At 41.7% G+C, this 27,406-nt stretch overlaps 1 protein-coding gene across 1 annotated transcript in view; it reads right to left on the bottom strand.

The window, feature by feature from the left end:
• reeld1 (reeler domain containing 1) overlaps window positions 1-26,764 on the bottom strand; it is a 42,216-nt gene extending 15,452 nt beyond the window's left edge. Inside the window, exons 1-6 of the mRNA XM_078224915.1 lie at window positions 26,645-26,764; window positions 17,831-18,053; window positions 5,869-6,091; window positions 4,333-4,502; window positions 3,600-3,688; window positions 3,127-3,217 (exon numbers count right to left, since the gene is read on the bottom strand). Of these exons, the coding sequence (XP_078081041.1) occupies window positions 3,127-3,217; window positions 3,600-3,688; window positions 4,333-4,502; window positions 5,869-6,091; window positions 17,831-18,053; window positions 26,645-26,764 (916 nt within the window). The remainder of the gene's footprint in view (window positions 1-3,126; window positions 3,218-3,599; window positions 3,689-4,332; window positions 4,503-5,868; window positions 6,092-17,830; window positions 18,054-26,644) is intronic.
• Window positions 26,765-27,406: the final 642 nt, after the last annotated feature.

Below are 27,406 nucleotides of genomic sequence, written 5' to 3'. Positions count from 1 at the left end.
GTGAGGCAGCTGTGTTAACCGCTGTGCCACATGCCGTCGCTAATCTAAAACAAACCAAACATTATTACAGGAAGAAAATAATTATGATTGTGAAGAAAATAATGTCACGAGATATGATAGAGAGTTCCATCTGAAGGTCTTATCCATACAGGGTGTATCACATAGATTTTGGGTGATTCCAAAGTTAAGTGGACAATGTATTAGGATGGAGGTTGATACTGGTGCTGTTGTATCTTTAATTCCTGAGACTACTTAACAACAAAAGCTAAAAAATCTTCCTTTAAAACCCGCTGATGTGATTTTAAAGACATACATGAAATAGGTCATGCCGTTAAAAGGTTACATCATGATCAAAGAAGAGTTGAGTGGACAAACAGCAGAGTTTCCTCTCCATGTGGTCTGTGGTAATTTTCCAGCTCTATTTGGGAGATCATGGTTGGAGAAGATGAAGCTTTACTGGAATGCTGGTCAACAGATTGGTGGATGCCAAAACAACACCTTCTGAATAAATACAAGATTGTATTTGAAAAGACATTTGGCTCAATGAGGGGAGTTCAGGTGAAACTTAAGATAAAGCCGAAAAAGTCTCAAAGTCTCAACCAAAAAGTCTCAAAGTCTCAACCAAAAAGTCTCAAAGCTACTACGGAAGACTTAGTTGAATCCGAGTTGCCTGATGATTGTGTCTACTTAACCACGTGAGAATGATGCAGAATTAGTTCCAAGAGAAGTGTCTACTGAAATTCCAAATCATACTTCTAGAGTCAAGGACAGGCAACTTCCAAAATGCTAAAGAGGAATAGATGCCCTCCTGCTCGACTTTCTTATTGACTGTGTACAATGATTAATGATGCACAGTCCTGTGTCTAGAGTATTATTGATCCTATGTATAACATTGTAGTAATTTGCTATCATGACTACAGATGTAAAGAGGGAGGGCTGTTACATATTTAAAAGGATTACAGGTTGCTTTAAGAGCTGTTCACATGATTTGATGGTGATGTCATTAGGGTCTTGCAGATGCTTCTGTTTTACTTTGTTTTGTACTCTGCAATCTAGAGAGAGCAGCTCTTGAAGAAAACCTGTCATGTTTTTGTCTGAATCTATGTGTGCAAACCACACCTTTTCTTTGTGTAAAAGATCTCTGTGTTGTGGTTTTGAGCTTGTAATGTCCTAACTATGTTAGGGGTTGTGGGTTGTGTAAAACCCACAACCCCTAACATAGTTAGGACATTACAAGCTCAAAACCATAACACAGAGATCATTGAGTTATCTATAACGGTATTTAAATGGTATGTGGGTAGGCAGAGTAAAGAAGCAATGCGACAGCCCATCACCAATGCTGTTCCATTTCAGTTCTCAGCTATAATAATAGGGGGAAACCTGGAGCAAAGATCCAGGACTGACCCCTGCAAAGAAGGGAAAATAATCCTTGGCCCAATGTCATACCTCTCCCAATAGCTAGTTGTAAATGGCATTGTCAGAAAGTAAGGAACATATGGTGATTAGAGTCTACAACAATGCTTTTCCCTTAGAAATTAAAAACAGCTGAAAATATTCAATAATCTTTTTACAGGACAAATGTTATACAGATAATAATAATATAACAAATCCTGAATCAAGCTGTTCCAACCATAAACTTTTTCATTATTCTGTTTTATTCATTTGAAGGATGTAGGTGTCACTGGCTAAACCAGCATTTATTGCTCATCTCTAGTTGTCCTTGAGAAGATGGTGGTGAGCAGCCTTCTGAACCGCTGCAGTCCCTGAGGTATAGGTACACCCACAGTGCTGTAAGGGAGGGAATTGCAGGATTTTGATCTAGTGACAGTGGTGGAATGGCAATGTATTTCCAAGTTAGGATGGTGAGTGACTTGGTTGAGAACCTTCAGATGGTGGTATTCCCAGCTGTCTGCTGCCCTTGTCCTTCTAGATGGTAGAAGTCATGGGTTTGGTGGGTGCCACCTGAGGAGCCTTGGTGAGTTCTTCCTGTTCATCTTGTAGATAGTACGCATGGCTTGCACTGTTCACCGTTGTTTGTGGAAGGGATGCCAATCAAACAGGTTGCTTTATCCTGGATGGTGTCGAACTTCTTGAGTGTTGTTGGAGTTGCACCCTCACCCAGGCAAACGGTGAGTATTCCATCACACTCCTGACTTGTGCCTTGTCATAGAATCATAGAAACCCTACAGTGCAGAAGGAGGCCATTCGGCCCATCGAGTCTGCACCGACCACAATCCCACCCAGGCCCTACCCCCACATATTTTACCCGCTAATCCCTCTAACCTACACATCCCAGGACTCTAAGGGGCAATTTTTTAACCTGGCCAATCAACCTAACCCGCACATCTTTGGACTGTGGGAGGAAACCGGAGCACCCGGAGGAAACCCACGCAGACACGAGGAGAATGTGCAAACTCCACACAGACAGTGACCCGAGCCGGGAATCGAACCCGGATGAGGACATGCTTTGGGGAGTCAGGAGGTGAGTTACTCACTGCAGTATTCCCAATCTCTGATTATATATTCAGTTTTAATTTTTAGTTTGCAATACATGGTGTTGTGTTAGTAACCAGGTTCCTTGAGGTGTAAACATGATGATGTGGATGAGGACATGCTTTGGGGAGTCAGGAGGTGAGTTACTCACTGCAGTATTCCCAATCTCTGATTATATATTCAGTTTTAATTTTTAGTTTGCAATACATGGTGTTGTGTTAGTAACCAGGTTCCTTGAGGTGTAAACATGATGATCTTTTTAAGCAAATATTACACTTGACTGTAACATCAAATGCATCAGAAGAGATTAGGTGCCTGTGAAAGGGAATGATGTCTGTATTGCAGTCTGATGCTGGAGTATATTTTGACTTTTCCCTTAGAAAAGTTATTCATGCCTGTGCACATAACAATATTCACAGATCAAAAAGACATGCACTGTGGAATTGTGCTTTTGAAAAGAGTGAGCTCAGAGTTTGATGAGTTGCCAGTTATCCATCTGAATTAAATAAACCAGGGCCCAATGGCCATAAAGCATTTCACCATGTTTCACTTGAATTCTGTGAGTGAACACTTGTCTATCTGTGCAGCTGGTGAAAGTTTACATCCAATGTTAGAATGCAGGTAAAATCTTACCAAAAATTGGCAAAGTGTTGGTTCCGGCAAGAAAAACAGAATGTTTCTCTCCAGAGAAACTGAGAGCTTTGTCTCCAGATCTTACGACACTCTGTCAAAGAAAAACAGCTGGGCAAGTTTCACGCCATCATGTAGAGTGGGGAGGCCTAAACACACCAGCAAAGCTGCTGCACAGAGATTGGGGACTCTATGTTTAAAGGGCGTCCCGATCAGAGAGAAAAATAACCTCTCCCCACCAGAGGGGGTCTCAAAGGCTTTCCCAACCCCCTCATGATCAGAGCAGGCATTCACCCACGCCGATCAGAGCCGGAACATTTCTCCTGTGACAACATGCCGATGAGGTTTGAAAATGAATGCACCTTAGGCTCGGTGTGCGGTAAGGTCATAACATGTTAATGTATTCAAATATTTTGAAATTAGGTTCACGCCCACAATGGGTGAGGGCTGGCGAAAATCCAAAGTCACGATCTTACCGGCGAGATTCGCAACTTTTGGGTTTCATCAGATCTTGAGTTTCCACCGGCATTTCCGTTGATGGCAATCACAGGCTCAAGGTCACCCCCTGCAAATGAGAACCTTAATCACATTCACCAATCACATCTGACTTCTCAGTGTTGCTGGGTTTTTGCACGTTCTCCCCATGGGTTTCCTCCGGGTGCTCCGGTTTCCTCCCACAGTCCAAAGATGAGCAGGTTAGGTGGATTGGCCATGCTAATTGCCCCTAGTGTCCCAAGAAGTGTAGGTAGATTAGACATGATCAATGTGCAGGCTTACAGTGATGGAGCAGGCGGTGGGACTGCGTAAGGTGCTTTTTCAGAGAGTTAATGCAGACTCGATAGGCCAAATTGACTTCTTCTACACTGTTGGGATTCTATAGTGTTATTCCTTAACACTTTGATATCAGTTTAGTTAAACAGGAAGTGAAATTCCTCTTTGAGTGAAAAATGGGAGAATGTTATTTTTCCCTCTTCGGTGATGAATGTGCTGCTAAGTGAAATATATAACCCAAGGTTTTGTGTTTCAAAGAATCCTGCTTTCATTACCAACTACAGATAAAATACAAAATTTCCTTATTTATTGTTCAAAAAAAGGTATTTCAGATCCAGGTTATTGTTACTAATGGAAGAATTTGCCATGGAATGTTTTAACGTTCTTAGTTGTAATCAATAAAACTCACTTATTATAGTGAAGTAAAATGTACTGTACCTTCCATAAAGGGAACAATTCTTCCTGTGGTGTTCTTGTCTACAGATGTCTGGAGAGTTTCCTTTAACTCCTGGTTCCTCGTCGATATGGAATTATTCTGCTTTTGCTCAGAAATGAGGCCAGACTCAATTCTGGCCCAGTAAACGAAGTATGACTGGACAGCTGAAACACTGCAGGTTACATGGAACAGAAGTCAGTGATTAGAATACAATCTTAGGGGATGTCATCATTTTCAACACTCACTGCTCCTGAGGAAAAATATCTCAACAAACAGCACTATCAGCTAGCTGTAACATTGGCTGGGTACTTGAACTGAAACCTGAAGAAGGATATGCTGAAGCATATGGATTGGATTTTCCCAAATGAATCCAATGCGGATGTCAGCCAAAATTCCAGGTTGGAAACTCAGAAGTGACCTTGGATTTGTTACAGAATGGCCTCTCAGTGGGACCTTAATTACCCTGATTGGCTATCTGCCTCCAACCCGCATCTCCACAGGGCCAGAACATTTCACCCGATAGTTAGGTGGCCCAAAGCATTACAGATCTTGGCACCACCTCTAAAACATTGTCCCATCAACAATCAGATCTTTTGGGTGGAATTTTCCTGTCCCATCCACCACGGGAATCGTAGTGGGCGGGGAGCGGACCATGCAAAGGCCCGTTGACCTTCTGGCCTTGGGGTGAGCGTGGCCAGAAAATCCCGTGTTTTGTCTCTGACATAGTCAAACAAAGATTAGTATTGCTCACAGCAGTCACAATGCTGCCCTTCAGAAAGATTATTTGAAACTTCAAGATGCACTTCAAAGGTGTACATAATATAACTTTGCTCTAACCTCCTTTATTAGAGTCAAGGTCACCATTTTTCAGGTACAGCACCTGACTGCAGCAAGCTGCATCTGAAGCATTCAGCAGGTGAAAGCTGATATCACTTGAAGCTAAGACCTGCACTAATCTGTTTGGTATCTCAGTACCTACAGACTCCTAACCAGACTCCAAACTCTGATTCACAATTTGCTTAGAAATGATTCAGAATGAATGGAAGATGGATTTGTATTTTCATTAACCTCCACCCCGACACTGCAATGCTGCCCTACCTTTGCTCAATTTTTAAAATGATTTTGAATGTTATACATTTTCTATCGAGCATATTCAGTAGAGAACGGTGACACAGTGGTTAGCGTTACTGTCTCACAGCATCAAGGACCCAAGTTCGATTCCAGCCTTGGTGACTGTGTGGAGTTTGCACATTCTCCCCGTATCTGTGTGGGTTTCCTCTGGTTGCTGCGGTTTCCTTCTGCAGTCCAAAGATGTGCAGGTTAGGTGGATTAGCTATGCTAAATTTCCCCTTAGTGTCCCAAGATTAGGGGGATTAACAGGGTAAATGCATGGGGTAAAGGGAATAGAATGGGGAATGGGTCTGGGTAAGATGCTCTTTCAAAAATGAAATGCAGACTTGATGAGCCAAATGGCCTCTTTCTGCACTGTAGGGATTCTATGATTCTATAAGTATTTTAAAGTCATAGGCAATAATTACAAAAATTTGATGTCCCCTTTGAGTTGATCTGGTGCTTTCCAAACAAAGGAGAGATTTCTCTTCAATGACTTGTCTGAGTGCGTCACAGTATCTCCATCTTCAGAACACTTCAGTAGTTTTGACCCAGAGGAATTGAGAATGAATGTCCCAGCCACTTGGTCATCAGCAACTCGACGAGCCTGCAGCAGGAAGCCCATGAAGTCTCGTGTGCTCCTTATAGTCACTGTGAAGTATAAGAGACATTTGTCAATGTTAGAAGAAAGCAGACGTTTTCCTTCACTGCAGGAACTACTCTCAAAGCACACAATACTTCAGGTGGGCACTCTCCACACCATCCGCCTTTACATCACCACTCTTTATTGGTTTTATTTCTTCCCTAACTCTCTGTTTTTCTCAACCTCTCCCCTGCTCAAATTTTCATTTACCTCGCGGCTCAGCTTCTCCTTGCTGGGCTCTATCCTTCACCCTCTATAAGCTCCAGCTTATAAAGTACTCAGCAATCACAGTCTGTCCTGCATAAATCCTGCACAGAGAACAAAACTGGCTCCATTTCCCAGCACTTCATATTTACTATCTTTATCATCATCTTCAAATCTTATCACGCTACCTCGCCGATGTCTCAGTTAAACCCAACTAAAGGGAAAGCAGAGACACTTATTTATCTATGCTGGCTCTTTTTTGAGCATTCCTAAACTAACCCCACTGACTGATCTCTCTCCATAGACATGAACTTGGTCTAATATTCTTTCAAATTTTCATTAAGCAGTTAAATGTTCTCTTCTTCCGCCAATATGTTGCAAACCACTCCATGGTCCAATAACCTTATGAATAAAACATTATCCTAACGTCTTTCCTCATTCTTGGTTAGGAATTTAAATCATCAAATTCTCTTAACCCACTCCCCAACTAGATGAAATAATGTTTCAATATTGAGTCTATTTAAACTGTTCATATTTGTAAAACCATCTGTTAAATATATTCTTAATGCTTCAATTGAAAACTTTCCAGTTTCACAAGTGTCTCCTTAAATCCATGGTTTCCCATCTCCAGCATCATATCGGCAAAACTATTGTTTACGTTCTTAATTCCTTTAAAGTCGTTTCGATAATATGTTGTCCAAAACTACATGCAAAACTCTAAATATGACCCCACCAATATTTTATACAAATTTATAATTGCTTCATTACCCCTCTACACAATGTCCTCATTCATGAAACCAAGATGGTGTTTCTATTCTTTAATAATTATTGGCGAACGGTTTCTGGTCCTGCCTGCCAGTGTGATCTTCCAGTCCCATTGAAGTCAATGGTCTTTTGGCTGGCTTGCTGTATCTATTGCAGGAGAACCCACTGCAGAGGGGTTGGAAAATCCCACCCTAACTACCTATGCTCATACTTTCAGGAAATATGGCTAGAATTCTCCAGTCTTGTCTGCCCCATTAGCACTGCCAGTGTGAACGAAGAATTTGGTGCTCAGCCAAAACTCCATTTGCTGCAATGGGACCAGGGAATCCCAGCTGCGGGTGAGGTTGGAGAATTCCAGCTCATATATGTGAATCCTGGATCTCTCTGTTCATCCACTATCTTCCCATTAAGTATAAAGAAAGAACAGGAAAGGGGGTGGAGTAAATCCATGAATAAAGGATGAGATCTGTACAGTAATGTGAAAAGCTATTTTTTTCTGATGATCAGGCTTTAGAGGGCAATATTACCAAAAACATTCTAAGTGCTGAATGAACATGAAAATGGGAGAGTTTCAGAACTGTTTTTTGGGTGAGTTTGAAAATGCAATCTTACACCACTTTATACAAAAAAATGATGCACAATCTTTGGGGTGAGGGGGCAGAACCTAAGCTCGCTGGAAAGCCAGTTGCTTGCACTAGAGGGTGCAATCACACATGCGCAGATCTTTCTTTCTGTTCAGTGGTTATCGCATGCCCCCCTCCGATCACTGGCCCCACGTGCACACACGCGCACACACACCCCCAAGAGTTAACATTCCAAGGGAAGAGTGGTCCACCCTGCTTGGCCAACTTCGACAGGTAGCATTAGAGCATGTCTGTGGGAGAGAGCAAACATAGAAGACTGTCCAATCCATAGACTCAACTAATCGCACTCAACACAGCAGGACATGAAGAAGCTGCTTGGCTTAGGGACTTTGCATTCACTAAATAAATAAATAAGTGGATGCATTGGTTGTTATCTTTGAAAATTCCCTAGATTCTGGAAAGGTCAGAGCGGATTTTAAACAGATGTAGGTTTCAAATTCAACATCTTTATTCAAGAAACGATAGAGGCAGAAATCAGCAAACTATAGTTCAATTAACCTAACAACATTCGGGAAATGCTATAATCCATGATTAAAGGGGGAGCAGCAGGACACTTAGAAAATCGTAATACAGTCAGGCAGAGTCAACATGGTTTAGTGAAAGGAAAATCATGTTTGACCAATTTATGAGACTTCTTTGAGAATGTAATAAGCAGGGTGGATAAAGGGGAATCAGTAGATGTAGTGTATCTGGATTTCCAAAGATATTCAATAAGGTGATATTCAATAAGGTGACATATAAAATATTACTGCAGAAGAAGTTGGGGATATATATTAGCCTGGATAGAACTTTGGCTAACAGAAAACAGAATCTTGGAATAAATAAGTCATTTTCAGGACAGCAAACCGTAACTAATGGAGAGCCACAGGGATCAGCGCTAGGGCCTCAACTAGTTATGATCTCTATTAATGACTTGGATGAAGAGACCAAGTGTATTGTAACTCAGTTAGCTGACAGTAAAAAAAAGGCAGGAAAGCAAATTGTGAGGAGGATACAAAGAGTCTGCAAAGAGCTATAGATGGGTTAAGTGGGCAAAAATTTGGCAGAAGGAGTATAATGTGGGAAAATATTAGGTTGTCCACTTTGCAGGAAGAATAGAAAATCAGAATATTATTTAAATGGAGAGAGATTACAGCATGCTGCAAAATCACAAAGCAATTGCATGCCATTACTATAAGTAATAAGTGAAGAGGGTACTCAGTACAGCGCATATCCTCACCCCACTGTGTTAACTCCACATTACACAGCTCTTCCTTGAGGCATTTCCTGCCTGGTTGATACTCTGTAACTACACTGAATTAAGATGTTTTTTTAAATTAAAATCTTCCATCTCACTGAATCCACATCAACCAACCCATTCTGAAAATTCTGCTCACATTTTGACAACTGCAACAAATTCCATCACGAGAGCTGAGATAATCCATAACATTCTAAAGAAATCAATAACATCCTAAATAAATCAACCTGCAGCATTCTAAAAAGAAATTCATTCTATTTTCCCAATATTATCGGATCCTTTAAAAAAGTCTAAGATCTGCATTCAGATCTGCATCTTCAACAAAAATAATCACTTCTTCCTTGGGTTATGTTCTATCTCTGTACCAAGTTTCATTGAAATCCATGATTTAGTTTCTGAGTTTTTTTTTACAGACATACAAAACATACAAACAGGGGCAAAAACATTACCTGTACCCACCTTCAGCAGCGGATATAATTAGGAATGGAATGAAGGCCTCTATTTGAAGGGATGGAGTCTAGAGGTAGGGAGGTATTACTACAACTATACAGGGAATTGGAAAATACTGCAACTCGAGTACAGTGTACAATTATGTTCTCTGTACAGGGTAGATGCTGAGAGGAAGTTTCCCCTTGTTGGGAAATCCAGAACTAGGGGACACAGTTTAAACATAAGGGGTCTCAAATTTAACACTAAGATGAGGAGGAATGTTTTCTCTCAGAGGGTCATTAATTTTTGGAATTATCTACTTCAGAGAGCAGTGGAAGCTGGGTCATTGAATGTATTCGAGCGCTGAGTTAGACAGATTGATAATCTGCAAGGGGATCAAAGGATATGGGGTAGACAGAAAAATGGAGTTGAGGTGAGGCCACAATTGGATCGACCGTGATCCTACTGAATGATGGAACAGGCTCAAGAGGCCAAAATGCCTTCTCCTGAACCTATTTCTTACAATTTTATGAATATGATCCTCATTTTTTGTTTTCCCTCTAAAAATGTAATAGCCCACACTTCTGTATAATAAATTGCCACCATAAATGTTAACACATCCAAAATTCTGTTACCCATTTCCAATCCCATTTCATGTCCCCCTTACCCAACTCTGACCTCATTGACGTATGTTGCTCCCTAGTACCCCAAGTATAAAATTCAAAATTCTTATTATGTTTAGATCTCTTCCACCTTGCATGTTCCTTTCTCTATAATGTCCACCAGCCCTAGAACCTCATCAATCACTTTGTTTGTCTGATTCTGCTGTCTTGTGCGTCCTTCCCTTCACCGCAGTCTTGGCAGTCATGGCACCTCGATCCCTCACTCTAGAAATCCATCTATCTCCTCCTTTAAATCCCTCCTCAAAACCGACCCATTGGAACAAGGTTTTGCTCACACCTCTTTATATTTCCTTTGCCTCAATGTCCATTTATATTAAAGGTCTATCTAATACAAAGTTGTTGCTGATTTCTTCCTGCAGTATTTTACTGTTTGCCAGATCTCCTTATTATCAATAAATTGCATTGCCAATACCCAAGACCAAATCATCCATTTACACAAAGTGTATACAAAAAGCGGACCCAACATTGAACCCTCGGATAACTTAAAGTTTCAGCCTAGCTTGAGGCAACGGTGCAGCATTGTGTGAATTGAATGGATTAAATTGAGCAAACAAAACTGAAAAAACAAATCAAGAAATAACAAATATCCAGCGATAACAGTGTCCCTGAATGTTAGTCTACTCTGCATCTTCTTGAATGGCCATAAATGACCCATGAATGGGTTAATATTTGTGTCATTATTTCCTACATCACTTACTATTATAGGAGGTAAACATTATTTTCTCAGTTTGATCATTACTTAAAATTAAATTCCAAATAAGACAAACTATAGATCATAGCTTGAACCCAGTGTCATTAAAGGTCAATTTTCTCTTGATCTATTCATTTCATAAAGTTTTGCTGTGAGCTGTAGCCCCCTTTCACATCCTGAAATCCTCCTTTACTGCGGGTGAACTCTCTCTCGTGCTGGCCAGTCTTCAATCTCTTAAAGTCCAACAGCTACATCTAGTGGCAGCAAATCATTATTACACAGGCTTTCACTTGTGTGCAATTTGTTCATTAAAATACTTAATTACCATTTTACATCTTTTTAAAATCCAAATAAATCTATTTTGCAAAGCATTTTTTGCAAGAATGTAAGTCCCTGGTGATGAGGCTGACCCACTAAGAATCTTTCCATTGCTTGAAGCCCTCCCGCAGACTCCTCTTATCTAATAGTGCTCAGGGTATTTGTAATTTGTGTGTGGTTACGGACTTCAGGTTACCCTGAAGAGTTACAATCTAAAAGTACTTTTCATACCCACTAATTTGATTTGGTATTGTGATGAGATCTCAGTCTACTGTTCACTCCTCCATTTCCCCCCCTTTCACGTTCCAATGCCTATTATAGGCTTTCTGTGTTCTGCAGGGGCAGCATGATGGCACAGCGGTTAGCACTGCCGCCTCACAATGCATGGGGCCCAGGTTCAATTCCCGGCTTGGGTCACTGTCTGTGCGGAATCTGTATGTTCTCCCCATGTCTGCGGGGTTTCCTCCGGGTGCTCTGGTTTCTTTCCACAGTCCAAAGATGTTCTGGTTAGGTGCATTGGCCATGCTAAATTCTCCCTCAGTGTACCTGAACAGGCACCGGAGTGCGGCGACTAGGAGATTTTCACAGTAACTTCATTGCAGTATTAATGTAAGCCCACTTGTGGCACTAATAAATAAACTTTAAAGTTATTCAAACTGCTGACCTTTAATCTGACAGCAGGATCACAAATTCCTGGATCTACAGATATTTGATTCCTTAAATGATGTGGAGTTCAATGACAAATATAGAGAGAATCATGCATTTGTCATTGGAGACATTTGTATAAAAGTACTTTAAGATGAACCACGTTCTTGTTCTTGTTAAAAGTCCACATAGATAGTAAGATGAAGGAATTCTGAAGGATTTCAAATGCCATAGCAAATCCTCAAGTTGTATTCTGTGTTGTCATCAGCTCTGGTGGTGGCTGTCCCTTGATTTGAGGCTGATATCTATTCAGGGCTAGTGATTTCGGCCATTGGTCTTCATATGGGGTTTCTTCCGGGTGCTCCAATTTCCTCCAACAGTCCCAAAGATGTGCAGATTAGGTGGGTTAGCCATGCTAAATTGCCCCTTAGTGTCAGGGAGATTGGCAGGGTAAATACATGGGGTTACGGGGAAAGGACTTGGGTGGGATTGTTATCAGTGCAGACTCGATGGGTTGAATGGCCTCCTTCTGCACTGTAGAGATTCTATGATTCTTTAATTGGACAGGACAAGTCTCGGCCCTTAGATCTTTGTGGACATGGGCAGGATAATGTTGTGAGAGTATACTGTATATGATTCTACAGCATAGACTGGACTATCAGACTGCCTTGGCAAAGTAAAGAATCGCACATTTCTAAATTCCTGACAAGGTCTTAGTCACAAGATTCACCTCGGATTTTGTGCCCGTTAGACAGGGTTATTCAGATGAGGTTGGGAATCAGGTGACCATACTCATCTTCTGTCATCATTCCACTGCAAATGTCACCTCAAACTCCCACCTTACATCATTAATGGCCTGGCAATACTGAATACTTACACCTGTTAATGGGCACTGCAGTGAATATAATCAAAAAGTTTAAAAAGTTTATTTATTAGTGTCACAAGTAGGCTTACATTAATACTGCAATGAAGTTACTGTAAAAATCCTCTAGCCACCACACCCCGATGCCTGTTTGGGTCAATGCACCTAACCAGCATGTCTTTGGACTGTGGGAGGAAACCGGAGCACCCAGAGGAAACCCACACAGACACGGGGAGAATGCGCAGACTGCACACAGACAGTGACCCAAGCCAAGAATCAAACCCAGATCCCTGGCGTTGTGAGGCAGCAGCACTAACCACTATGCCACTGTGCCACCCAGCAGTGATGGAGGAACAGATCTTCTGCACATTGTCAGGAGCAGGACATTCTTTGTATTTCTTCAAAATCATCTTAAACTTTAAACTAATGCTGATATCAGAGTGTTGTGACACTATTGCGCTGCAGACAGTCTGACAGGATAGAACTTCCTCCTGCTGCTTTGATACTGCAAAATACCACACACATTGAATATGAGGGAGGATCAGGTGCCAACACCTATAATGAGGGAACAAGGGTGCCCACCTGACAGAGTCTGGGTGTGGTACACTGCTAGTAGAGGAGATAGAAGTCAATCAGACCAAAGACCAAAAGGACTGGGTAACATGTGGCAAATAGTGACCACAATTCTGTAAACTTTAGGTTAGTAATGGAAAAAGATGAGTGTTGTCCTATGGGTAAGGTGCTGAATTGGGGGAAGGCTAACTACAGCTGGATTAGGCAGGATTTGGTGGCTGTTGATTGGGAGAGGCTGTTCAAGGGTAAATCCACATCTGGCATGTGGGAGTCTTTTAAGGAGCAGTTGATAGGACTGCAGGACAGGCATGTGCCTGTAAAGAGGAAGGATAGGACATGTAGGATTCGGGAGCCGTGGATAACCGGTGAAATTGTGGGTCTAATCAAAAAGAAAAAAGAGGCATACATGAGGTCCAGGCAGCTAAAAACAGATGGAGCACTGGAGGAATACAGAGAAAGTAGAAAAGAACTCAAGCAGGGAGTTAGAAGGGCAAAAAGGGGTCACGAAATGTCCTTGGCAGACAGGATTAAGGAGAATCCTAAGGCATTTTATACATACATTAGGAACAAGAGGGTTGTTAGGGAAAGAATCGGACCTCTCAGGGACAAAGGAGGGGAATTATGCTTAGAACCAAAGGAAGTAGGAGAGATCCTAAATGAATACTTTGCATCAGTCTTCACAAAGGAGAGGGACATGTTGACTGGTAGTGTCTCAGAGAGATGTGTTGACCCGTTAGAAAAAATCTAAATTACAAGGGAGGAAGTGTTAGGTTTTTTAGGAAACATTAAGACAGACAAATCCCCAGGGCCAGATGGCATTTATCCTAGACTCCCCAGAGAGGCAAGAGATGAAATTGCTGGGCCTCTAACAGAAATCTTTGTCTCTTCACTGGACACAGGTGAGGTCCCAGAGGATTGGAGGATAGCAAATGTGGTCCCGTTATTTAGGAAGGGTAGCAAGGATAACCCAGGTAATTATAGACCGGTGAGCTTGATGTCCGTGGTAGGGAAATTGTTGGAGAAGATTCTTAGAGATAGGATATATGCGCATTTAGAACTGAATAATCTCATTAGCGATAGACAGCATGGTTTTGTACGAGGGAGGTCATGTCTCACAAATTTGGTTGAGTTTTTTGAGGAGGTGACAAAAACGATTGACGAGGGAAGGGCCGTGGATGTCGTCTATATGGATTTTAGTAAAGCGTTTGACAAGGTCTCTCATGGCAGGCTGGTGCAAAAGGTTAAATCTCATGGGATAAAAGGTGAGCTAGCTAGATGGGTGGAGAACTGGCTTAGCCATAGAAGACAGAGGGTAACAGTGGAGGGGTCTTTTTCCAGTTGGAGGTCTGTGACTAGTGGTGTTCCGCAAGGCTCTGTACTGGAACCTCTGCTGTTTGTGATATATATAAATGATTTGGAGGAAGATGTAGCTGGTGTGATCAGTAAGTTTGCGGACGACACAAAGATTGCTGGAGTTGCGGATAGTGATGAACATTGTCAGAGAATACAGCAGGATATAGATAGGCTGCAACATTGGGCGGAGAAATGGCAGATGGAATTTAATCCAGATAAATGCGAAGTGATGCATTTCGGTAGATCTAATGTAAGGGGGAGCTATACAATAAATGGCAGAACCATCAGGGATATAGACACACAGAGGGACCTGGGTGTACAAGTCCACAGATCCTTAAAGGTGGCAGCACAGGTGGAGAGGATGGTCAAGAAGGCATATGGCGTGCTTACCTTTATTGGACGGGGCATAGAATAGAAAAGTTGGCATATGATGTTGCAGCTGTATAGAACGTTGGTTAGGCCACATTTGGAATACTGCGTCCAGTTCTGGTCACCACACTACCAGAAGGACATGGAGGCTTTGGAGAGAGTACAGAAAAGGTTTACCAGGATGTTGCCTGGTATGGAGGGTCTTAGCTATGAGGAGAGATTGGGTAAACTGGGGTTGTTCTCCCTGGAAAGACAGAGGATGAGGGGTGATCTAATAGAGGTGTATAAAATTATGAAGGGCATAGATAGGGTGAACAGTGGGAAGCTTTTTCCCAGGTCGGAGGTGACGAACACAAGGGGTCATGGGTTCAAGGTGAGGGGGGCAAGGTTCAACACAGATGTCAGGGGGACGTATTTTACACAGAGGGTGGTGGGGGCCTGGAATGCACTGCCAAGCAAGATCGTTTAAGACTTATCTAGATAGCCACATGAACAGACTGGGAATAGAGGGATACAAACGAATGGTCTAGTTGGACTCATGAGCGGCGCAGGCTTGGAGAGCCGAAGGGCCTGTTCCTGTGCTGTATTGTTCTTTGCTCTTTGTTCTTTGTTCTTTGACTGAAGTTCTGAAGTGACTGCTGCTCAAACTCTCTCAGATCTGATTACAGTCCGCAAGGTTAATTTACAAAGTGCTCCTCCACTTGTGACCCAGAACCACACCATCAAACATAGATCCCTGAAAGTCTACCACAGGAATATCTAATGAGATTCCCAGGATTAACCTGAACTTCCCCAAACAGCTGCTAGGAAAGATGGAGATTGAAGATGAACCCATTCTCCCCAGGATTACAATTCTGTTCAGCTTTGTTAAACCGGCAGAAACCCATCTGATCTGGGATCTATCGCAAATTCCGATATCTCTGTCCAGCCTGCACAAAATCCCAACTGGAGCAGCATTAGAATTTCTATCTGTGTATAATTGTACCAGCAACCTGTTCCCTTCCATCCATTGGCGGGATCCCACCAATGGGAATACTGACATGAGGCTCATACAAGAGGAAGAGGAAAGTCTGGTGACAAGAAAGACTCCGATTTTACTCATATTGTATTCTGGTCCTCAGAAGACAAGGGAGATTAAATTAAGCAGCTCCCAAGAACAGATAAAGGTATATGTAATGAATCCAGAGCAGTTCAGTATAATGCAGGCAGCATGCCAACCTCATGCTGCCTTCTCATGATAATGATTTCTGCAAGTAACCCAGCTGTACGCGTTATGAGGGGCCTAATATCATTATTTGCTAGTACTATTAAAGCTAGCCTGTACCATTTAAAACTAAACTATTCATCTTAAAGTGAAGATGTATGGTGTCTGCTGGAGGTGCTGAGAGCTTTGAGAATATTTTTGTGTAACAATCAACACTGGCTGACCATGGGAGAGAACATGCATCATTTTGGACATGGCATTTGAGATCATAGTGGAAGAGGTGAACAAGAGGAGAGATGTCTTGTATTCACATGGCGCCTTCCAGAACAAATTCCTTGCTTTGTTTACAACTTTGCAAAATCTTCTATAGAGTAGAAAGCAATACTTGATATTCTTTGGTGTCTCTTCTTGTACTGTCACTGTCTGTGTGGAGTTTGCATATTCTCCCCGCATCTGTATGGGTTTCCTCCAGGTATCCAGTTTCCTCCCACACTCCAAAGATGTGCGGGATAGGTTGATTGGCCATGTTAAATTGACCCTAGTGTCAGGAGGGTTAGCAGGGTAAATGTGTGGGATTGTAGGAATAGGGCCTGGGTGGGATTTGCCTCTTTCTGTACTATAGGAATTCTATGGATTCTATTTGCATAAAATGATGTTTAATTGCTGGTCAATATAGCAAATCAATTACTAAGTGAGTAGATGTTGTGAAACAGCCAATGCCATTCAATATAAAGGGTTAAAATTCCTCGGCATCCAATGTCAGAGGTTAACTGGGGTTGACCCTAGTACTTCACTGCTTCAAACCTCCACCACCCATGAACAAGAGGACGAATCAATTTAAACAATGCTTTCCTCAGGTGTCCATGTTTCTTGGATGCACCCAAGAAACAGTCACCTGATGGAGCAGCGCTCCGAAAGCTCGTGCTACCAAATAAACCTGTTGGACTTTAATCTAGTGTTGTGAGACTTCTTACTGTGCTGTAACTAGCAAGAGCATAATAAGATGGCAGACGGACTGCTTTGAGAGCTTCTTTGTTGCAACGTAATACAAATAGTGGCAAGAGGCCAGGATAGGGCTCTCTATACTGGGAATGCTTACTCCCAAGCCTGGGTTGGAGTCTAGTGCAGCATGGTGGCTGTTACAACAAATGAGATGAAGTGCTCACAATGTCAATGCATTGTTTCATTGTGCTGACCAAGACCGAACACAGTGTGAGAAGAACAATGTCTTTCCTAAGTCTAACTACTGAAATCTTGAAATCTCCTGGGGGATTCAGCCAATGTTTTGCTGATATTGTAACAAGGTGAAAAATCAGCAACAGAACTAAACCAAGCCTATAAGCTTTGTCATCTAAACATTGTGGTTAAAATGGAACTACATGCAGAATATAAAATATTCTATACAAATCAGTCTACAATATTACTTCAAGTTTACCATGAAAGTAGGACTAGAAGTTATAAGAGGAAAATAGCGTAAAATTAATTAAAAACTGATATCAGGAAGAATTGCTTTGATCAATGAGTGATTATGTTTTCAATAATCTGCCAGTCAGGATTGTAGAGACAAAAATATTAGTGTTATTCAAATGTAACCAGCAGAATCAGTTTCAGTGGGCTAATCTGCCTTTTCTCAACCCTGGTATTTTTTATCTACTCTGAATCTCCATAAAAAATATATTTTTCTTCTCATGAAGGTTATAACAGTTAACACACTTAAATTAATGATATATTGTCCTATAACACCAGACACCAATACTCAGATGTCCTTACCTGGTACTTTGTCCCCAGGGAGGTAGGTAGACTTGTCAGTGTGCACAGTGATAAAGCTGCTGTGTGGATCTTGTGGGTGAGCACTGATGTGCCTTGGTTTCATGTCAACACAAGCAGAAGTACTTGCACCATGAGAGAATCCACTGGCGAAAGAGACCAAGCAAAGCACACCTAGCATCCAGGCCAGCAGGACCACATGACTTCTTAACATTTTCAACACTATCTGTTGTGAAATAGAACCAGAAATACATATTAAAGCAACATAAGAGAATTAAAACATCCAACAGGGAGTCAGGTCAAGAAGTGACCAGCCAGCCCAATAGAAATAGGCAGCTTCTTATCCCAAATAATATCATTTAATTTAGGATGGTCAATGTTGAGTTTCCTCCCCTCCAAGATAACAGTGCCTTGTTAAAGGTGTTACTTGACTGTGTATTTCAGTCATATCACTTACCCTTTTAAAACTAAGAATACTCAGCAACTGGAATGCAAGAGTTACAGAATAACAGAATCATAAAATAGCTACCGCGCAGACTTGGACATAAATGTCTGGGAGTGGATTTTCCTGTTCACTACCAGAGCTGTCATCTGGTAGAGTGCACTGCCTGCCTGCATTGAAGCCATCTAATTTTCATTTCGTTATTTCAAATGCTACTCCTAATGTTTCACAGCATTGGCAAGGCAAATCGGCTATAGATATGCTTCTGTATTTTGGTAACATTGAGAATGTTTCTGGGCTTTGGTGCTATTGGTAATGGCTCTGAGATTTACCTCCATTAGATATGCTCTAGTGCTTTGGTATGCAGTGGGGGATGTACCTGAAGTTTGATAGGACTGAGTGAGGGACCTAGGCAGCAGTGTGGTGGAGCTGATGGGAATTGACAGCGCAGATGCAATCCATTGTTCTGCAGAATGAAACCTGGAATTTGCAAAACCAAGGAGTTGAAACATGAGGTTTAATGGATATCTGATGCCCCTCAGCAGTGGGAGAGGAGAAGGCATGTGCCTGTCATGTTATTCTGTACCAAATGCAAATGTTTTAATAAGACATGTAGTCCTAGAAATTGGTTTATGTCAGCTGGTTAATGCAAACCTAGCACAAAGAACACTGACAGAATGCATAGGCCGAAGCGCCACCTAACTTGAGGCCTCATTTACATGAAGTCAGTGTGCAGCTGATGCATGATGGGTATCCCCATACAGCTTGCCTCAGAGGAATGCAATTTTATATTGTGGGAAGAGGTACTGAGGTGTCCCAGGAGAGGCAGGGAAGAAATCAGGAGGGAGAAAGTGAACCAAACAGGGACTTTAAGACTGCTGTAATTCTGGTTGGAGCACCAGCGTTGCCTCAAGTTCAAACTGCACTGATTTGCTCTTATCACCTGTCCATTAGCAGTTAGATGTTTGAATTAGATTTAAAGAGTAAGCAATGGTGTGTTTTCCTAATCCTTGGGCTTTGCGGTCCAATTTTACTAATAATCCCACAGCAAACTCAGGTTAGGATTATCTCAGCATCTTCAGGTAAGTAATTCTTCAAAGACTTAGCTTTATGCTGCTGGCTTTCAGAAGTTCCTTTAAGGGCCACATTTTACTGAACAAAGCTGGCCCAGCAACAGCTTCAAGGATCCAAAGCCTGCTTTAGGCATGTGCCTCTACCATCATCAACATAACAGGTGGCAGACTTCCAGCCTACAGTGATCATGTAGACCTTCCCTGCCATGGTGGCATTTAGTTCATATTTGAATACGTCATCACATTTCTAGGCCATAAAATCTATCTGTACAATCGCATTAAAATAGTACAGAAACGATACTTGCTGTTCACCAGAGCACAACCTCTGGCACACTGGACAAACATGTTCTGTACAAACTTCTTGCAGCAGATTATCTGGTGTGCTCATATCAAATGTAACTTATCTTCAACAAAACAACAAGATATGTTGAAATGTTAGGAGTTGAAATTATCAAAATACTAAGCATTGATTCTGAAAGAAGAATTAACTCTGATAGAAGGAGTGAGGGTGTATTATGTTGCAAGGTCTGAACACTTTGTTACATTGTCCTCTCTGGTGGCGAGGTGTAAATGAAGTTAGTTCCCTTAAGTCCAGGGGACACAGACTTTCATAGCCAGATGTGGCTGGACCACATAAGCAGAGGTTGGATTTTGTCCTCGTCTGCAAATGCTGGTTACTGCTGTGCATTGTCACCTTCCAAATCTATGCACATCTTTGTTGGAATTCCATATTGCAGTCCTTCTGGTTAGGTTTCAGTCCCAGTGCTAAAACCACTCTTTTCAAAGTAATAGATTACATCTTCTTGCGCATCCTGGTGTCCGTGCTTTCAGCTGCCTTGGCCATAAACTCTGTGTTACCCTCCCAACACCTCTCTGCCTCTCTACCTTGTTTCCCCTTATAAGACACTCTTCTTTAAATCTCACTTTTTCGACAAAGCTCTCGTCATTTGCCCGAACATCACCTTATGTGGCTCAGTGTCAAATTTTACCCTGATGCACATAGAGCCATTTTATCACATTAAAGATGCTATATAAATATATCAAAAGCAGTGGACTTAAGGGAACTAACTTCATTTACACCTCGCCAACAGAGAGGACAAGTTCTTCTATTTGTTGTTCTTGGCTAACTGAGCCAGGCCCTGCTTTAGAAGGTGGTCTCGTTGCAGCAACAATCCTTTTCACAAAATGATTTTTAACCTATTTTTACTTAAAAGTTTACAGTTAGAATGAGTAACAGCAGAAGCGGGTCAAACAGAAACAGGCAATGATCATGTTCAGAAAATGAGGAAAACATTTTGCCAAACTCTTTCCCAAGAGTCATGCTTTGAAACAATTGTCATTAGATGTTTAACACGGAAAAGCGAATAACTCAACTTTCAAAGCCCAAACTCTGGAGCAGTGCGGCATCGTACTGCGTGTAAAGCTGACCCAGGAACTATCAAGGGAATTAAATAGGTCAATCAACAGCAGCAGAAACTGGCTGCCCCTTTAACACCTACCTGAATTTCTTCTCATCGATTTGAATAGAAATACAAATTGGGTTGGATCTAAAACACGTAACTAATTTGCTTTGTTTTATGCTACGACTGATGACCAATTTCACCCCCATGTGTTCGATATATGTGTTATTTAATTAAATTATACATCAAAACTTTAATCCATTGTGTCAATCTGAAAGCATCATTTCATAGATTTACTCTGCCTGTCCCCACCATTAGCTCACACGCCACCCATTAAAAGGAAGAAAGATCCGCCTGTGTGCGGATGTGCAGTTAATCCACTGAAACAAGCAATGCTACTGTAACAGAGCACCCAAAGGGCTCCTTACAAAAAACCTGATCACTTATCTTATTACTACTTATGAAAAGTAAAGCATAATCATTAAATAGACTGACCTTTGTGGGCATTTCCCTCCGAGACAAGCTGTGTATTAGCCACGTATATATATCGGGGCTTTCTGATCAGAGGAGCGCATCTCCAAAACCTGTCTGAACTTTTCCCTCTAATGGCAAGTGTAACAGCTGTCGCTTTAATAATAGTGATTTTTTTGTGATGTCAGCCTCTTTCTTTAATCCCATTAGCAGCAAACAAAGTTTTTCTTTTTTCCTCTCTCGCTCTGCCTGTCTAATCTGTGCTGTACAAACAAAAAGGAGTTGGTTTAATTTCTGCTCTCCTTGCGCCCATCCTGAAGACTCGAGCTTTTAGTTGTTTGATCTCATATTTAAGGATTCCCTTTAACACAAAAAAGTATTCTAATTAAATCAGCACATTTAGTCCTTAACATCATCTCTATAATAACTGTTTCCCCACCAGGAAGTTGTGGCTCTGTTTAAAATGATACACACTCCATGTGTTAACTCTCTCTGAAAGAACTGTACTTGCGTTTGTTAGTGAATAAATTCTTTTAATTCACATGACTCTGAATTTTTTGCCTCTATTACTTATCCTGAGACCTAAACTCAAGAGGTTTTAGATAGAATGTGTCAAAGAACGGTTAATTCTGAAGACCGACTGTAATCATTAATTTCGAATCAAAAGCTGCAGTTAGTTTATTCTTTACAGAAAGCGCAGATGTGATTTTGAATCTGAAACTAGGTGCACAGTGAAAGATGGTCACTAACGGTTCTGATTAAAAACTTTTTTGTTGCTTTTTCCTTCCCCTGGTTTCTATCCTATTTGCTCCTACAGCAAGTGACCGGTTTTAATAACATCCGACTTTTGTTTCCAGTTCAGTGGGTTACAGACAATGCCCTATTGCTGTGAGCTGGACTCACACACAGATCCAGCCCAGTTGTAGCAGTTGCCCTGGCTGCAATTCACTGCCATCACACACACATGTAAAACAATTTTGGTGTTTTAAATTTCAAATGTGGACTGAAATATAGGTGTTATCCATCTATACCTACACTTCATTACCACAAGTTGATGTTTCCAGGTGAAAAGGCTCGGGGTTGCTCAGGACGGTCACAAAAAAGCTACCAAAATCGTGATTTGGAAATTAAATAGCAGCAGGCTATTTTAAATCAGCAGTCCCTTTCCCTCATGCAAACATTTGGTTCTGACAGGCTTATTTGCATTTTGTCCATACTTAACTGATTTTCTTTGGAACAGACTGCAAGTGACAAATGACAATCAGGTGAAGATTCCTGGTGCCGCATTCTTCCACTTCCAAAACATGATTTGTGAGGAAACATGAGGAAACATTTTACAATGATGGAATTAGATATTAGATAATGAATGCCCAGGATAAATTACAGGTCTGTATGCAGCCTAGTTAGCACAAGGCGAGGACAAGTATAAATTGCAGCACTCATGCTTAAAACAAACAACTCACAGATCAGTAAGCCATCCCTGACAATCCATTATTTAATACACATTAAAGGACTTTTCAGTTTCTTTCCTTTACAAAAAATGGTTGGTGATTAATTGCAACAGTTGACAACAGACATGGGGAGGTTGTGATAAATTAAGGTCAATGTGGTTAATATATCAGAATATATTATGATATATAACATGGAACATGGAAATCTGACATTAGGTTGATTGGTGGTTAGCTATAGTCCACAAAGGATCACCTCTCTTCCTTAAAGAAAAATAATTGGTTGTATACAGCTTGAGGGGCACGACTCCACAAGTGTGGGGCAAGGTAAGGAGGCAGGCCTCTGTGAACTGTATAGAGATTGAAAGCATGCTGTTGGTGTCATTCTGCATCACATTGTAGCCAATTGAGTTAACCAACCTCAAGGGTTTCAGCATTCACTTTCTTAAGTCCCTTCACGTTCTTATGTGTTTCAATAAGATCACTTCTCATTCTTCTAAATTCCAATGGATATAGGCCCAACCAGTCCAACCTTTCCTCATAAGATAACCACCTCATCCCAGATATCAGTTGAGTGAACCTTCCCTGAACTGCTTCTAATACATTTATATCCTTTCTTAAATAAAGAGACCAAAATTGCACATCATACTCCAGGTGGGGTCTCACCAACACTCCATGCAACTGTTGCAAAAATTCTTACTTTTATATTCCATTCCCTTTGCAATAAACAACAACATCCCATTTGCTGTAATCACTTGCTATACCTGCATACTAACATTTTGTGATTCATATACCAGGACTGTCAGATACTTCTGCAATCTCCATCTGCTTTTCTATTCTTCCTGCCAAAGTGAACAAGTTCACATTTTCCCACATTGTACTCCATTTGTCAATTTTTTTCCATGGGAATCTGAGCAGCTGAGGGGCGGACCATGGAAAGGTCCGTTGACATCAGGTGGGATTTTCAGGTTTCTGGGTGAGCAAGGCTGGAAAATCCTACCCGTACGGTTTCCTAGGGGATCTTTTACTCTGAGGTTGTTTACTAAACCTGCCTCCTTACACATTACTTCATCCCTGATTGGTTCCACAACAGTTTGTTCTAAGAAACTGTCCTGAATACATTCTATGAATTCTTCCTCACAGTAACCTATGCCAATTTGATTTTCCCAATCCACATGAAGATTAAAGTCACCCATGATTGATGTACTGTCTTTTTTACACACCCTCATTATCTCCTGATTTATTCTCCATCCTACAGTATAGCTACTGTTAGGGGTCTTTAGACTACTCCCACCAATGACTTCTTCCCCTTGTTATTTCTTACCTTCATCCATATGGATTCTACATCTACAGTACTCCTTCCACACTGCTCCCTTGGCTTTGTCAGGCTCCTACTTCACAATCCACCCCCAGTTAAACATTGGATCTGTGTTGGGATGGCAGCAAGAGTCCCATGGTACAGTGCTGTCCAGATAGACACTGCTGTGTGTGGCACCAGGAGCAAGGAGACCTTGTAGTCCCCAGTCCCAGGCACAGTACTGACCCGACTTGGTGACACAGGAGGGCCCATGGATCCAGCAGCATGATGCTGTTCATGAAGACCAGCTCAGAAATGGAGGGAGGAACCAGTCTGCTCCAGCAATGAGTTGAACAGCACATCAGGAGCAGTTCAGCACTATGGCAAAAAGTTTTGTCGCACTTACTCCAAAGTCTCTGGTGAACTGAGGACCACCCCTTATGCACACGACTCATTAGCAATTGGGTTGAATGCCGATGAGATTCCCCAATGTCATGACACAAGATTGGAAGACATAACGGAATACTAGTGGGCAGCTGATTTAATGAGCATTCATGAGATGTAAATTAATGTAAATACCTTCAGCACCACCAGCCAGTGGGATGAACAACCCGCCATTAACCCGCCACTGGGAAAATTGCTACGTGAGTTCACACCAGGGCGTTTCTTTTGGACCTTGGTCCTTTTTGGACCATGCCAGATTCTGCCCGCCACTGAAGCCACCACAAGCAGAGTGGGAGAATTCTACCCAGGGTTTTCATGCAGCTTGTATGTAACACTTTTCAGTTTGCAGTTACCAGTGAAGTAGCCAGCATACATTTTTTTGCATTCCCTTGTTGGCAGAGAATAGGACAATCTTGAAGTTTGTTGAACATTTTACCTCTAGGACACTGACAGATGCTCAATGGGAGCATCTATGCCAGAGCAGCCAATGGTCAGAGTCACACGTGTCTGGTTGCTGTACCCAAAAGACAGTACAAAAGTATATTCGGGGTCATCTGCCTCTACATTGACTACATTCTCTCATTCTTTTGTAGTTGATTTTGTGGATGAGTGACAAATAAGCAAAATGATAATGTTCCCAAAATCTTTAGACTGTTTGCCAATATTAGGACACTCTGTTCTATGTGGATAAGCACCGTCACAGTAGACACATTGGGCGGAATTGCTAGGCCCTGCAGTGAGTTTTCCTGCAGTGCAGGTTACTCACCACTGGCTGCCGGCACGATCTTCCAGTCCTGCCAATGTCGATGGCAATTTACATTCCTCGCCCATGCCACTGTCAGGGCACCCACGGCAGGGGTCGACTTTGGCAGGACCGGAAAATCCCATCGGCTGGAGAATTCTAGCCACTGTTTGTCGCAAATCTGTGTGTGAGACTGCTGTGTTTGCTTTGTAGGTGATTTTCTGGCATGTCAGAGATAAACAGCGTCCACAGAAATTGAACTTGGAGTGTGTTAGTTACTGTTGGCAGCCTCAGCTTCAGGACTCTGAAAGCAATAGTGATCTTGTTAACGCCAACAGCTTTCTCAAGTGCTCTGAAAGCTCTGTCAAGTTTCAGCGTAGTTAACTCGAAAGACAGCCTTCGATTATTTGTATTTTGATTTCCCATTTGACAGGTTCAACATCACCAAAGTCACATTTGGTCGTTAATAGCCTCAGTCGCATGCAATATCTTCCAAACTTTTTGACTGAAAGCAATGTTTTTTATTTCTCACTATAGAAACATAGAACATCTCCAGCGCAGAAGGAGGGTATTTGGCCCATCATGTCTGTGCTGTGTAAAAAACAGCTCGTACACTTAATCCCACTTTTCAAAGCTTGGTCTGTAGCCCTGTAGATTACTGTAGGTCAAACGCATGTCAAAGCATTTTCCAAATGTGACAAAGGTTTCTGCCTCTGTACCTTTCAGGTAGAGTTTCAATCTCCCACCGTCCTTCAGATGAAAAAATTCCTCAACTCCTACACTGGCACAGTGGCACAGTGGTTGGCATGGTGGCACAGTGGTTAGCACTGCTGCCTCACAGTGCCAGGGACCCAGGTTCGATTCCAGCCTCAGGTCACTGTCTGTGCGGAGTTTGCACGTTCTCCCTGTGTCTGCGTGGGTTTCCTCCAGGTGCTCCGGTTTCCTCCCACAGAAAAAAGATGTGCGGGTTAGGTGGATTGGCCATGCTAAATTGCACCTTAGTGTCAGGGGGACTAGGAGGGTAAATATATGGGGTTACGGGGATAGGACCTGGGTGGGATTGATGTCGGTGCAGACCCAATGGGCCGAATGGCCTCCTTCTGCACTGTAGATTCTATGATTCTTTGATGATAAATTGTCTGCTAGTTACTTTAAATCTACATTTCCTCGTTATTTACCTGTGAACAGAAATATGTCCTTCCTATTCACTCTTGGCTATTTATAATCTTATACAACATCAATTAAATCTCACCACAGCCTCCTGAGTTCCTAAGAAAACAACCTCTGCCTATCCAATCATACACATTAGCTAAAATTCTCTATCCCTGGCAACATGCTCAAATAAATCTCCTCTGTACCTTCTTTAATGCAATCGGATCCTTCTTGTAATGCAGTGGACAGAACTGTACTGTAGATGTGGCCTAACTTGTGTTATATATAGTTTACAACCTCATACCTCCTATAAAATATCTTCTATACTTTTTTAACCATCTTATTTACTTTTCTTTCTACTTTTGGGAGTCCATAACCATGTGCACCAAGGTCCTGAGTTCCTCTACACTTCTCAGCCCCATACCATTTGTGTTTCCCTTGGCCATATTTCCCCAGATTAACTTCCATGTGTTAATTTTCTGCCCACCTGACCAGTCCATTGGCATCCTCATGCAGTATGCAACCTTCTTTCTCACTATCAATCGCACAACCATATTTTTATATCCTCTGCAAACTTTTGAGTTATGCCTCCTATATTTAAGTCAAAACCATTGATACACACCATTTCAGTCAATTGGTATCATCTTTTGTGTTTTCCATGCCTCTAAGTGTGGTATCATTGGCTGATTTTGAGATTCTACTCTGTATTCCAATATTTATATCAAAAACAGTGTTCCTAGCACTGACCCTTGGGAAACATCACCTCTCTCCCATCTTCCAATCTGAAAAATAACCATTTACAATAACTTTTTTGTCATTTATTTATTCCAGCTGCCACTTCCAGTCCCATGAGTCTCAATTTTGTTATTCAGCCTTTTAGATGCCACTCTGTCAACTCTTTCTTAAAATCCATATAGACAACATTCCCTTCATCAAGCTTCTTACTTCATTGAAAAATTCAATTAGTCAAGCACGATCTACCTTTTACAAATCTGTGCCTCTCCTTAATTAGCTCAGATCTCCAGGCACCTGTTGATTTTTTTCCCCCTCATTATTGCTTCTGAAGCCTTACTCACCACTGATGTTAAACTGAGTGGCCTGTGGTTACGA

The sequence above is a fragment of the Mustelus asterias genome, chromosome 1 (genome assembly GCF_964213995.1).
Source record: "Mustelus asterias chromosome 1, sMusAst1.hap1.1, whole genome shotgun sequence".
Classification (NCBI taxonomy): domain Eukaryota; kingdom Metazoa; phylum Chordata; class Chondrichthyes; order Carcharhiniformes; family Triakidae; genus Mustelus; species Mustelus asterias.
The sequence above is the reverse complement of the archived record's forward strand: the minus strand, read 5'-3'. Positions and strand labels throughout refer to the sequence as shown.